This window comes from Cibotium barometz, chromosome 51 (assembly GCF_041138505.1).
Source record: "Cibotium barometz isolate CiBa-2024 chromosome 51, ASM4113850v1, whole genome shotgun sequence".
In the NCBI taxonomy this organism is placed as follows: domain Eukaryota; kingdom Viridiplantae; phylum Streptophyta; class Polypodiopsida; order Cyatheales; family Cibotiaceae; genus Cibotium; species Cibotium barometz.
The window spans coordinates 45699447-45714680 of record NC_141096.1 but is presented as its reverse complement, the minus strand read 5'-3'; the positions used below and the strand labels follow the sequence as shown (position 1 = coordinate 45714680).

Below are 15234 nucleotides of genomic sequence, written 5' to 3'. Positions count from 1 at the left end.
CACCAGTGGTGGTGGACAACATGCTATGTGATAGCCATATTTGGATTACTAGAGTATGGCATAGTTATAGTGTCATCTCATATACTTGGGTTCACACTATAGATCGACCATTGTTGTATGTTATAGTAAGAGAGTACTTTCCCATATAGTATGTACCCTTATCTCTCTAGTTTATGGTTGTAGAGAAGAGAAGAAGATAGAAGAAAATTCAACCATCCATCTCACTCTTGTGTCTTGCTCTCTCTTATGTGTGTGTTTACTTACAAGGAACCCAAGCTCTCCCTCTCCCCCATATTTTCTTTATTTTACCAAAGATCTAGTTTGTGTGAGAACTAAGGAGGCAAGAACAAGGAAAGTAAGGAAGTGGTACATAGATAAGGATATTTTCATCTCTTTCTCCCTTTGATTTAAGAGCAACACCTTTTGCATCTATGAGAGCTACATGTAAACAGGGAAGTCATTATAGATTGAGACATCCTCCTAGGAGAAGGAAGAAGACCCTTATGTGTTATTCATTGCATTTTGGCACGTTTCGATGTGATTCGGATGTGTTTACGTGTTTCAGGCCCTGTTTTAACTCTTCAAGTATTCCATAGTACTCTATTAAATGTTGATTTTGACTGTGCATGCCCAATTGTTGGTTCGGTGCAAAGCTATAGCAAAAATTTGATTGTAGAACAGTCTGTGCAGAAAATCAAATTTACAAGTTGTTGGTGGATACATGCTTATGTGACTGTTCTATACGTAGTTGAAGTATAATAGGTCTTTGGTACTTCTCTATTAAAGATTGTAGGTTTGCTGCAAAGTAAAAAAGTTTTTGCAAGAACTATTTAGTAAGTTGCAGGTAATATATCTTACATTCTATCTCATATTATAAACAGGAAGCTACATAAGAATAACTTATAAGTTGTTGCAGGTAATCATATCTTACATTCTATCTCAGATTATAAACAGGAAGCTGCATAAGAATAACTTATAAGCATGGAAGCAATCAATTTTCCAATGGAAGAAGGATATTTGGAGTTCATCACAAGTGATAAAAAGGAGCCAAAGATTGGTGAAGAAAATCCGACCTCTCAACAACAAGTATATGCATATAAATCATGGCATAAAAGAGCCAAAAAGATGTTATATTGTGTGTCTATTGGTTAGTGTTATAGATTCTATGATTGTGCATATATATACTCCTAATGTAAGGAAAACCATGAAACATATTACAATATAAACACTTACGTTATTTACAAGATTGTATTAATTTGTTCTAGGATTACGTTTAGACTAGTAGGGTGGATAGTGCCCCTTTCGGATCGTAACTTCTAAGAACTTTCCTATAATAAAGTAGGAACTTTAGTTAGGACATGGGCATGAGCTTAACTATAAAAGGGGCTCATGGATCTTCATTTGTATCTTTTCATCATATGACTTTTGATGTAAATTGGAGCCTTGAGTTACCATACTTTGGCCTATGGAAGGTTATTTCCATCCTTTGGTGAAAGGCTAAATCACTTAGGCATTATGTAAGATTCTTACTAATTGCATGTTAATCTACATAATGATTTGTCCCAAATCTGCTTATGGTCACTCTATTCCAATTGGTATCAGAGCTCTTGTGTTTTGATCCATGGTTCCATTGATTTTTGCACATTTTTTATTAAGACTATGGTTCTTGGACCAAATCTTTTTAGGGTTGTAGACCAAATTTGAACTAATTGGGAGTGATTAGTGGTGGTTAATTTTATTTTAATCACATTTTTACTTTATCTTCCATTTTTCCTCAACTTTTCAAGGCTAAGGTTCATCACACAATAGCCATTTGCAAAAACAACCTTGGGGCTTTGGTCAGGAACATTCTTAGCAACATATAGGCACCATTTTGAGCTAGTTTTGAAGCATGGATTTGTCGATTTTCTTCCTCTTCCCATGAGGGAATCCCATTCCCAAGCTTCCAAAGTGATCAAGGGCTATCATAATCATCATCTACTAACCCTAGAACATATTTGGAAGTATGAGATGTTTGTGCTTCTTCTCTAAAGTAGCATTTACATTGGCGGAAAATTCATCCTATAGGGAGTGTTGTGGTCATCAAAAAGTCGCTTAAATGCAAGCAATGGGGCTTCTCTAGCTTCTACATTACATAGAACTCTATTGGGAACCTCCACTTGACCATTCACTCTAGGATAATATGGCATTGATTTATGATGTTTAATTTTATAAATCTCAGTTAACTCATTAATGGTATCATTTAAGAAATGGGAACCCCTATCACTCACTAGTTCCAAAGGACATCCAAAACGCATAATAATACTCTCATATAGAAACTTAGCAACGTCAATGGCTCAGTCTATCTTCAGGGGTTTTTCCTTCACCCACTTAGTCACATAATCTGTACATACTAAATGTATCGATTGGATCTGTAACGCGACAAGGATGTATCAGTCCTACAAATTTTATTTTCCCAACTTCTTGAATGAATTCAGTGCTAAGATATGCATTGATGGTGTCGCATAACTTTTAGATGGTCTACCAAAATTGTTGACATTTATCACATTTATGATAATAAAAATGATAGTCTTTAAATAATGTTAGCCACCACCAATAACCAGCAAGGACACAACATCATTGAGGCCCTCTGTTGGATCTAGGAAGGGAACCTCTCCTCCATCAAAAGCTTTTCATAGGCCCTTTTCCACTCACAAGGCCACCTCCCAAATTTCCCTGCGGCTTCCTCCTCACTACTCCAGAACCTAGCAGGGAATATGATAGCCTATATAGCTCGGCAAAAGGAGAAAATTGGTGTAATGTAGCAAGCCCTCCTCTTGGCACATGCCAACCTCACCAAACTGGAGACCCTGAAGAATGTGGACATGGCCCTTAACGATAGGTTAGAGTTCTAGGCCCTAGGTTGACTCGAGGATCACCCGCGTACAGCACAAGCTGGAAGTCCTTCACACAGAGGTCGAAGGGGCCCGAGCCACCAGAGCCCAAACCCAGGAAGAGCTCACTCGAGCCACTGTTGCACTTTAGAGAGTTGATGAGACAATGGCACACAACCGCCAATAGGGCGTGGATGAAGTCCACAACTAGATGTCCAAGCACTGCAAAAGGACTTTCACAGGGAAGTAAATGCCAAGGATGCTACCGTTGCTCAACTCGAGCAACTTTTATTAGATCTCAAGGCTAAACCCCAACACGACCTCCTCAAGCTATAACACTGCACCCTAACTCAACCTCCTCCAACACAACATATTTCTCGATGAGGAGATCACCACCACCACTTTCTTCACCATCCTCTCCAATGTCCCTTATGCCTCCCACACCATCCTCTCCAATGTCCCTTATGCCTCCCACACCACCACTTTCTCCACCATCCTCTCCAATGTCCCTTGTGCCTCCCACACCACCCTCACCATGATCTTCTTTTAAAATACTATCTCCCCCCTCATCGAGCCCTCCACTATCTTTTGCTTCCCTCACCACGTCTTGTGCCTAAATCTCCATTCCTAGTGCCATATCCTCACTTTTTTCGATTGTCTGGAGATAAGGGGGACATGGCTAGCTTGCCATATCACCATCTCACCACAAAGGCCATCACCAAGGCCAACATTGCTTATGCCCCCATTGGCATCCTTGTATTATACCATCACATCTGGAAGTAGTCGCAAAGTTGATGCATACCACTTAATGCCATCTCTTCAACATGGTCAATGTGGCTTACCCTTAGGATATCTCTGACGAGGAACCTGGAGAGGCCCTATATTTCTATCAGTCCATGAAGCCTACACTTGAAGTCAAGGATGAGGAAGAGGACACCATAGACACTGTTAAAAGAACAACAATGACAATGTGTCTAGCAGCACAACAAAGACCATCCCAAAGAAGGCCCCCCAACCAAAACAATAGGTGGTCCCAGGGCCCTTCACCATTAGGAGGCCCCTTTTCAGCTACACCTAGTTTGGGAACTTTTTCCAAAAGCAAAGAGGAGGAACAAGCCTCAATGCCTTTCTCCTCGAACAAACCCTCTACATCAGCTACTCCTCGCCTTCACTTCGCCACCTATCACTCCTCCCTGGATATCCCCACTTGTCTCTCCAACTCTACTGTCACCCCCTCCTCTCCCAAGTCGGCCCCACCACCAAGCTCTCTCGAATACATCCTCAATGGACTCACCAAGGCCTCAACCTCGCAAACTGACCACCCCTTTCTCCCACTATAGGTCTTATAAGAAGGTGAGATCCCGGAAGCCCCCACCAAAGAACAACAATAGTTGCACCCCCTGACTGCCCATTCAATTGGCATGATCCTCTCGATGGGACATGTATTGAATAAACACTCAGAATATTGGACCAAAGGCAATGCCCAAACTCTATCCCCGACACTAACATGATCACTTATCACCTCAACATAAGCCTCATCAAGTTTTATATATAGAGTAGAAGTTCTATCAGTGGTCATGATCTCATGGCAATATGGAGAGGGGGATATAAATGACCACATGCCAATGTAGCCCAATCATATAGGATCTTATGGGAGAGTAACCTATGTGGAGATGGTATGCGGAATAGATGATTTGCCATGACATGTTTCTTGCCAGGCCTCACACACCACTATAAAATCGAATAGAGACAACTACAACTAGAGTAAGGAAGGTTGGATCTTATGCAAACAAATCTAAAGCAAACAAAGGATGATTTACAGTAGGTATTTGAAGAGAATAAAGCAAAACAAAGAGTGTAAACTCCAAGAAAAGGCCAAACTAATTCAAAGAGTGCTCTGTGAAAAGTAATAAAAGCAAATAAAGAGGAGATGGAGTTGACGCTTAATGACACAGCAACAATCATCTAATTGATAACATGAAGGTAGTGCAAGAGGAAGCCACCTCAATTAAAACAGAGCTTATACAAGGAAAGGAAAAACTGGAAGTAGACCAAGAGAGGAAAAGACCACTTATAAAAAGTATGCAAAGCTACAGATAGTAAGGGCTAATAGAGAGGAAGCACTGTTATAATAAATGTAAAGGATACAAGGATTGCTAAGATGGAGACACAACTTGTAGAAAACGTAAAGCCACATGACAAAATGAAGTAGATCATTGAACAGGCTCTTCCCACTTGGCTTCTCTGTTTGGTAACCCCAATGGCCCCTCCTCAAACCTTAACTCTATATTTTTTTGGAGTAAACCTCTCTTTGTTACAATACGGCATTGATGTCAGTGAGAACTTAATAAGGGGGGATGTAGCTCGAAAACAACAAAAAAAGAGATCAATATGTTGGCCCAACTATAATAGTGGCCATTTTTTATCCACAAAAAAACATGTTTGTGCTAAGTTTTACAAAGTGGTGATAAATGGAGCCTAGTGGCACAATTCCATAACATTAAGCAACAAGGGAATGAGTGAAAGAAGGATCATGTCTCTTGACTACAACATTTGAACTCTCAATGTAAATTTTGCGAGTGGTTATCAATTGTTGCCGTGTTTTAGTAAGGGAGTATGACACACCCAATAGACACGAATAACTGCTCCTATCCCTACCAATTCTTTGGATACATGTTGCATAATGGCCATAGAATATGAAGATAACACGCTAGAGTTATCCCCACCATGATACGAAGTCTCCATCAATGGTTGCACCATCTTGAATCTCAAGTTGTCATGAATTTGGATGGGAAAAACAAGTAGTCAATCATGACTTTGGATGGAAAGCACAACCATACTAGAAAAGCTAAAGTTAAAAGAGGTAAGAGAGTTCATCTCTAGCCAAGAAGAAAGCTAATCTGGTGTTTGTTGTCAATATAAAGACAAAATCATACAAGCATTAAGTGCTCGCATTTGTTTGTGACTTAGATAAATGCTTTATTGCGTCAAGGTTGGCTTTATTTATATTCTATACTGAAACTGGTCGACCATTATATCAACTTTAATACTCTTTGATTGGATGAAAGAATGTCAAAAAGCATATAATGAACTTAAAAATGCATTGGCTAGTACATCTCTACCTTGAGACAACACAATTTGGACTTAATCTTTCACGTACACATTGACGCTTCAATTTTTACAATTGGGTGTGTGTTGGTACAACCAAGAGAATACAAATTAGACTACACTATTTGTTTTGCCAGTAGGAAACTCAATGATGGCTGAGATGAATTATACCACCACAGAAAGAGAAGGATTGGTCGTGGTTTACAATATAAAGAAATATCGTCATTATCTTTTGGCCCAAAAATTTTGTTTTCTTTAAGGGCCATAAGGTTTTTTGTATCTTTCTTGCAAACAAGCCCTACATATTAGAACACACACACGTGTGCTAGTTGATTTTGCTATTGGAATTCGACTTTAATCATAATCAGGTACTTGAATGGAACGATGGGATATTGTAATTTCTCGCTTATGTTTTCCACAATATCTCTCTAAAAGATGTCATGGCTTTATCAAGCTAGATACACTTTATCAAGGATAGCGGGGCAGCTATATAAGCTCCAAAAAGTCAATGTAGTACTAATGAGGTGCATAAGGGAAGATGAATTTGTAAATGTCTTAGAAGAAGCGCACTTCAGAATAGTAGAATGACATTTTGCTAGTGAGATAACCGCTCACAAAGTTCAATTTATGAGTTGAAAATAATAGAGATACACGATTTTAAAAGCTAAAATAATAAATCTTACAAGAGTTTGTAAGAAATTTAATATAATAAATCTTTTACTTTTAGTAGGATGTAGTTTTTTTAGCCATATTTCAATTCAATAACATTCTACACTACATCCTAAGTTTAAGAATTGAAGAAGTGAAACTAAGCACCATAAGATGTAAGGATCTTATCATCTTATACATGTTTCCACATGGATAAGATGATGATATTAACAATAAAAAGTTTATTAGGCTCCCAAGATGGCATGCGGAATACAATAATGATGCTTGACTAGGTCTAAGATGAATGCTATGTGAGATGGTTAGTTTGGATAAGAAACTGCCTAGCATAGGAAAGGTAATGTAAATTAATGGCTCTTTGAATGTTCGAAAAGATTTTTAGATATTTAGTTTTTTTAGCATTCTTTTTTTTCATGTCACCTTATGATAGGTAGCTTTTGTAGGCAATTCCTCTAGTTTTTCAAACAAAGGAAACCATAAACACACAAAAAAACAAGCAACTTTGCTTAGTTTTGTGGCCTTGAAGAAAAATCTTAAAGTGATACTCATAATACTTGACTAGGGGTATAGAAACACACTTGTACCTATAAATTAGTAGAGTTTATATAATTTAACCTCCCATACACATCTAGAAAATTGTATACTTTTGTATGCCCCAAAAATATGCTTTGTCGATCTTGTATGGTGAAAAATACTGTCTCGTACTGACCCTAGGCAACTTTACTTAGTTTTGTGACTTCCTTGAAGAAAAATCTTACAGAGATACTCAACCATGAATACTTTCCTTTTCTACTTACTTACTTGGTGTTTAGTACTCTTTAAAGTAGAAGACTCTAAGTCACAAGAATCTCATTTTTCTTTTTGTTTTTCCCCTTCCATGATACAAATCTCAATGGAATCACATTACTCATCAAAATCCAATTTCCACCTTGATGCCTTCAGTACATTGTGACGTATGAGTTCAACTTCTTTCATTAATATGAATGATTTTTTGGTGTTTGCAAACATATGTGTCATGTCAACCACAATCAACTTTCCCAGTGCACAATGCATAATATCACAACGTATACACTGAAATATGGTTTATTTGTCTCATATAGACCACAATCACCTTCCCTCAACACTATCTAGCAGCACAGAGCTTTAAATGCCCATGCAGATGGGATATATGATACTCTGGGCTATCGAATCCTATTTAACTATGGAAGATAAAGTAGGGTTATCGGCGTGACTGTGGGAAAGCAAATAAACTCATAAACTAGAGAAATTAGTAAACTAGGCAATGGGGTCTTGTATTCTTGCAAGGGAAAACTAGAATTTACTTGGAAGGGGTCTAGTATACTTAGAAGGGAAAACTAGAATTTACTTGGAAGGGGTCTAGTATACTTAGAAGGGAAAAATAGAATTTACTTAGAAAATTTACTAAAGTAGGGATCTTAAACTAGGGAGATATGTGTCTCCATGCATATTTTAAAGATTCAAATATTCAGTGGAGATTTTCCAAACTTAAGTTTCCAGCATCAAATTGGAGTCTCTGCATCAATGGAAACTTGGGGTTTTTCCTATATAGCTCCTAATTTCTGCAAGTATAGGTCCTCTACCTTGGTCCTCGAGTCTAAAAAGATAGCCCAAGTGTTGATCGGTTGGTAATGCCATTGAAAAAGGGTAAATCTTTATCGACACATTGATTGAAAGTTTATAAACTTCCAAAAGTTCTTATATTTCCAAGTATGTGTGAAGGGTTCCTTGCCCCAGATGTCCCCCAAAATCTAAATATTTTGTAGTCATGGGTTCTCTACTTTGGAAGTCCCAAAAAATCTGAATATTTTGGGTTTCTTTTTGTAATGCTCCATATTTCCCTCTTTACCTTGCTTAGAGCAAGGAGGGTTTCTTTTTGTAATGCTCCGTATTTCCCTCTTTACCTTGCTTAGAGCAAGGAGGGTTTGTTTTGGTATGCTGATGTAGGCTATCTTTGTCTCCCAAGGCTAGACTTGACCTCCCACAATTGTCACAATCGTGCTGATAACCTTCCTTTATCTTCCTATGAGCCAAAATTCTATGCCTATGAGCTAGTTGCGGGGAGCATGTCTTATTTCTTTGCTAGTGTTGGAGCATTGAGACTATTGAAGGCTAGCTAGTTTATCACCTCCAACTCTATGAATGGGGGTATTGAGACTTTGGAGTTGGTTGGTGTGAAAAACCCTTGTTAAGATCTAGGTCAAAAGATGAGGCTTGATGCCTATAAAGGCATGTACTTGTCACAGTAAGAATATAATTTGAGTTGTGCAATATCTCTCTCTTGTGATCCATCACATCTCTCTCTCTCTCTCTCTCTCTCTCTCTCTCTCTCTCTCTCTTGTGATCCATCACATCTCTCTCTCTCTCTCTCTCTCTCTCTCTCTCTCTCTCTCTCTCTCTCTCTCTCTCTCTCTCTCTCTCTCCACCATTGTTATGGATTGAACCCTCATCTCTCCTTCACTCACATCATTGAAATCTTCCACTTTCCATAGCTTGAGCTCTAGATCTTGTGGGTAACCAACAATCCCTTAAAAAGTGCAATGCCTGTTTTTGAGCACCACCTTGCAATAACATTATATTTGTGGTGTGATAAGCCTAATTGGACTCTTCCTCATTATTTCCAACTTTCCTTACTAATTCCCAACTTTGGTGACAAATTATATATCTAGTGTGCATGTGGTCATGAAGCCTAATGACTCTTCTTCAGTATTTTTTATCTTTCCTTAATATTTCCCACTTGTGCATATGGTCCTTGAGCCAATGACTATTTTTAACTTTCCTTAATATTTTCCACCTATGGTGACAGCCAACTACTTATTATAACTGAATTTATAAGAGTTTTTTTCAGCCACTTTTCAATATAGGCGACGATTGAATTCAAAAGAGTTTCTTTTAGACACCTTATGTCTTCTTTATTTAATAATTTTGAAGAGTTTCTTTAACAACTTTTTTCACAAGGAACTCTACCTCCGATATTTCAAATCGAAAGAGTTACTTTGAGTTGCCTTATCTCCTCTTGATTGATGATTTTACCTCCTTCATGCTTGAGCTATGCTTGAGTTGCATGCCTTTACATTCTTCTTCCAAGTTTTTGGTCTTATCTTGTAACACTGCACAAGCCCAACAAAAAACTCAAAGCATCCTTTCTAACCTCAATCTAGCACAATTGAGAAATATAAGCTTCCTCACTTAATGAGAAGCAAAATTTTAATAATCCTTTTCTTCCATCACCAATCATTGTGTAAAGTTTTAAAGAGGGTAAAAATATTTGGGCTAGTACTCATAATTTCGCACAATTCTTTCCCTCATTCATATGCCACCATGCCTCTACAACAGTCTTTTTATTGAAATCCCCTCCACTATACATCCAATTTCAAACATGCCCTTTTGGAGGTGAGCACACCTACCTCTTGTTCTCCATTGCTTGTACACCACCTAGCCCACCGCACCGCACCCAGCCCTCACTCTGCCACCCCCACCCACCTCCCGCTATACCAAAATCCACTTCACACACGAATGTGGCCACATATATGGCAACAACATTGATCGTGGTTTGGTAGATACGGACCCGTCAAGTCCCCCTTGCCACCCTCACCTCCCAACATACATTTTGCAACCACCATAGCCACCTTTCCGTACAGCCCCCACTCCAATGCTAAGCCTCGGATGGGTACCATGCCCCATAATGCTTGGTATGATGACAATGTGCTACACCACACATGCTTATCTCTCAAGCAACAAGGAGTGACTGGTCAAATCCTCAAGCATGATGCGTAAAGGATTTACCGCTATTTCACTCGCCACTGCAAGAAACGAGCATATGTGATAAACCAATACTAGGAGATATAATAACTCTTCTTGAGTAATAGTGGGATATATACTAGCTCTTCTTGAGCGGCGACAACTCTGAGGAGGCTTGGCATAGGTTGAGGGAACAACGCCCACCCAACACCAATCATAGGTTCTCACATCTGGCACACTTATGCATGCTCAATTTACCATATTCCCAATCAGCCTCCACTCCTACTCCCACCCGAACCTCGCCCCCCCCCCACTACATCCACTTTCTTCACATCAACCATGGTAGAAAAGGCCATCCAGAAACTCTAAAACGGGCACTCCTAGGATCATGAGGGGATTAGATCGGAGCACCTATCACATGCAACCAACACCCTTACACCCCTATTGCCTAATCTTCTATGTGGCTAATCAGATAGCCTGTAACATGTTTAATAGGGCACTAGCGGAAGGCTTTCCCCACACTTGGTTATCACACATCATCTCACCCATACACAAACTTGGGGATACTAAGGAGCCCAATAACTATAGGACTGTCATGATCGTCCATACAAGCTATATGGATCCGTGCTGGAGATAGAGCTCATCTCATTGTGGCAGAGAGAGAGGGGCATAGAGCATGAGGCGAGGTAGGGTTCATGCATACCTTCTCCACCCTAGATCACATCTTCACACTCAGGAGCCTCATTGAGTAGGCCAAGGTTGATGGTTGACACCTCCACTGTTGCTTTGTGGATTTCTACAAAGCCTTTGATATGGTGCCACATGATCGCCTACTACAGCGCCTACAGATCCTTGGGGTTCCATTAGACACGATTTGGGGCATTATTGCTTCATATGAGTCAGTGATTGGGAGGGTCAGGTGCCTCTCAGAGAAGATATCTAGTACTATTGGGGTGAAACAGAGCTGCCCGCTATCCCCCACCCTCTTTGGGCTATACATTGACAAAATCTTAAACTTTATTTGTTGACGGAGCAGGAGGTGGAGGGCATCCCTAGCAAGCAAACTTGTGTCTATTAACCTATATGCTGATGATATAGTGCTTATTTTGCAGACTCACAAGAGGGACTATAGAAACACATGGATGCCCTATAGGACTTTTGTTTGTAGAGAGGCTTGTTAGTTAACCTTGGGAAGACCAAGGTCGTGGTATTCTATACTTCCCCTAGTGTGAGGAAACATACATAGATCACCTACATGGGTAGTTGGGTGGAGGTAGCAAACTCATGTCTCCTTGGGGGGTCACTTTCACGAGCTTTGGCAGACACTTCTCCATGAGGCAGGCCTCATAGGATAGATTGACTAGAGGATACGTTACACTTGCCCTCCTAGAGAGATAGTGCCACCTAACACACTTCCTGGAGCCCAAGACGAAGGTCTAGCTTTTTGACACACTAGTGACTCCGATGTGCATCCCCATTCTGGGCACCGGGTGGCAGATTGGCAATGCATAGAGAGTCCATAGATTTTGATGCCATCCAGATTGATATGTAGCAAACCATTTATCCCTCAGTCTACCATTGCCAGTTTTTCTGCCCATAGGAGGAGGACACTCAAACGGATGAGGCCACCACAGTACCGATGAGGGGTCCACCATCTCACCCCTCGAGTGGAGTTATCGTGCCTCGTGCCATTGCACTTTGGAGAGCCAAATGGCCTCATCCTCTTGGACCTCGAGCACCTCAGGTTCAGCAGCCCCAGATTGATGACATCTTTACTCGCCATTGAGCATTTGTAGTTGCTACCTTGTCCCAGCTTCTCCTTGGCCCTTTTGTAGATCTAGGGGCCCTCCTCACCTGGCCGATGTTGGGCATCCTTTATGGACCCCTACCACACATCGATGGATAGCTCCCTATCCACACTCACACCCCCGTATCCTCTATACCCACTTTGTATTTACGATGATGAGGATGGTGATCTTCCATGATGAGGATGGTGATGATGATCCATACATATCTACATTTACTTAGGGATTAGTGTTAGTTCTTTTAGTTCTGTTGTCTCTTTTTCCATGATGAGATTTCACGGATAGATTGTACACCTTTTGTCTCATAGACATGTTGGTTCTTTTGCAAGACCTTAATATATCTTCTCTTCTTCTTCTTCTCAATCACAACGTGGCATTTAGAGTCACATTTTCATTTTCATAATTATGAGTAACCTCACTCGTCTTTGACTGGTAGGAGCCTATCTCTCCCCCCCGAACCTCCAAACTGCGTGCGCGAGCCTCCAAAAATTTAACCCCAATTCTTACCATGCTGCCAAGTAGTAGTCCTATCGTGAAACTCGTCCTTAAGATAATATAGAGATAATAATTGGTTAATTCGAAGGTTTGTTGATTGGTTGGAAAACAGATATTAAAAATAAAAATCAAAATCGTGATGAGGTTTGTTGATTGGTTGGAAAAAAGATATAAATAAAAATCGAGGTGTCTAGAAATGCTCGTAGCGCCGTCTCTATGTTAGTGGGAAGGGAAGAGACGAGCACGATCTTTCTTTTGTCGTGTCACGATGAGTGGCATTTCGTTTTGGAATTTGTGGGCGTAGGTTCCTCCCTAGGTGTGTTGTCGCCTGCACTAGCTTAGGGTTTGCCGGTAGTGGTGTTGTGTGGGCAATGCTGGCCGGGCGGTGTTGGTGGTGCGGAGTCGGTCCAGCCGTGCCCCGCCCACCGGCAAGCACAAGCAACAGTCTGCGGAATGGCTGGCTGGGGCGAGGAAGAAGCTATGAGCTCAAGATGGCCTCAAGGCCTCGGCCGCGGTCTATCACCACGGCTCTGCATACGCAAGCTAGCTTCGAAGATCTCTCCAACAACCATGTAAGATACCAAAAATCAGAGTTCTGAGATTTCTGCCTTTACAGGTAAAGGCCTGGTCCGATTCCTTTCTTTGTTGCAGGTTCTCCTGGCAGTAGTCACTGCTAGCCTGGCAGGTCAGATTCTTAAGCCTTTCACTTCCGCCCTACAAGGAAAGGGTTTCAATTGGAGGCTGGTTGTAGCCTCCGGGGGCATGCCTTCCACCCACTCTGCGGTAGCACCTGTCCCCTGTTTTTACTTTTTTGCTTTCTGCGCTTGCCTTTTGCATTTTCTTACATTCGCTCGCGCTGTTGCCATACAGTGCGTAACTGCGGCCTGCACTTCCATTGCCCTTGAGAGGTAGTTGCATTTTATTTTGCTTTGTTTGGTCAGAAGGAGTGTTGTGTAACACCTTTTGCTACTCTATTTACGGTTTTGGTAATTGCAGGGGTCTTGCAGATTCCTTGTTCGGCCTATCTGTAGTTTTTGCAGGGATTGTCATGTATGATGCTCAGGTTAATTCACCTTCCTCTCTTTTTATCATGTAGCTCAAAAACTAGTATAAAGTGAGAGTCTTTTTATTATATTATATTCTCAACTTTCCAGTGTTTATCCATGTCATATCAGCTTTGCCAACGCAAAAATGTTTAATTTTTATGATCATCAACAAGGATTTTAGCAATCTTTAGGAAGCCCCCCTCCGAGAGTACCATGGGTGGTACTCACCAACAGAAGAGGCCAGGAAATCATAGGTTGGCTGTGAAGACGGGACAATCTCGCGGGCTGTGAGAGTACTAGAAGATCACCACGACTGGGACCAGGGGTCTCGCCAGAAATGCTCTTAGATTTGATGGGCAAAATACCAGGGATCTGAAGTCAAGGGGCTGAAAAACAACCCCCCCAAAAAGCCTAATAAAAGTAAACGAGTGAAGGTGCATGAAACTGTTGAAACTTCAACAGTGTATGCCATAGAAAACAGTGATAAAGGAAACTCAGTTCTCCCCATGGCGTTGGATCAACCTGAAGCTGATGTGCCGATCGATCCTTCAACAAGAGAGGACCTCTTCCAGGTAATCACCCTACCCACAAAATAGCTCATAGGAAAAAGCTTTGTGTTTCTGAATTTGGCTGGTCAAACACTAAGAGTAGTTTCTCCACCAAAATTGTCATGGCATACCGCAATAACAGGAACCTGAGACCTTAGACCAGCAATCAGTAACCACTGCTACAGCTGCATCTACACCTCCCACATCGGCCACCAACGCCGTCCAACTCTTACCTGCCTTAAACGTAGTACCCACGGGGGTATTTGACGATAAGCAGGAGGGTTATGTTGAGGGGCAAAAGAAAGCCCTGCATCCCTCAGTTTTGGGTTTGCATAGTGGTCATTGAAGAGCAAATCAAGGGAGCTTGGACAGCATATGGTTTAGCTTGCGTTCGGTCTACTTCGTCCTTGCTTTTGTAGTCATCTTTCATACTCATCGTACAAAGTTCTCCCAAGAAATATAAGCAAATACTCTTGCTTGCAGGGGGGGTTGGGCGGGGGGGGGGGGGGGGGGGGGGCTGCTCTTCAGTGGGTAATTGGGACCCAATACTGTGTTGACTCTATCTTCTCTCTCAAAGTAAAGTGGAATTGCATAAACTCATGGGATTAAAGAAGGCTTTGTTGCGCGTTATGACGATCAACCTATTGCATGCATACATTACATGTATGCTTGGCCGATGGCCTTCAAAATAAGACCATCTAAGACCAGTCTCCAAAAGGGAGAGAGATGATATATGAGCCAATGCAGTACTTCCTTATGTATGATGAATGGATGTTGGTCGGTCAGTTCCAGGGGTTGTCGACCAGCTTCTGTGTCCTCTGACATGAAATGTGTGACATAAAATGCCAAACTCTTCACCATGAATACTGATAAATGTTGTCGACCTTGGCTGTCAACAACATAAAACCGATCCAGCCTCTCCAAGAGTCGCCCG

At 41.1% G+C, this 15234-nt stretch overlaps 1 protein-coding gene across 1 annotated transcript in view; it reads left to right on the top strand.

Moving 5' to 3' along the window:
• Window positions 1-12922: 12922 nt before the first annotated feature.
• Window positions 12923-15234, top strand: part of LOC147609681 (uncharacterized) — a 46729-nt gene continuing 44417 nt past the window's right edge. The window contains exons 1-4 of the mRNA XM_086787419.1: window positions 12923-13278; window positions 13358-13489; window positions 13577-13614; window positions 13703-13769. Of these exons, the coding sequence (XP_086643545.1) occupies window positions 13078-13278; window positions 13358-13489; window positions 13577-13614; window positions 13703-13769 (438 nt within the window). The 5' untranslated portion in view covers window positions 12923-13077. The remainder of the gene's footprint in view (window positions 13279-13357; window positions 13490-13576; window positions 13615-13702; window positions 13770-15234) is intronic.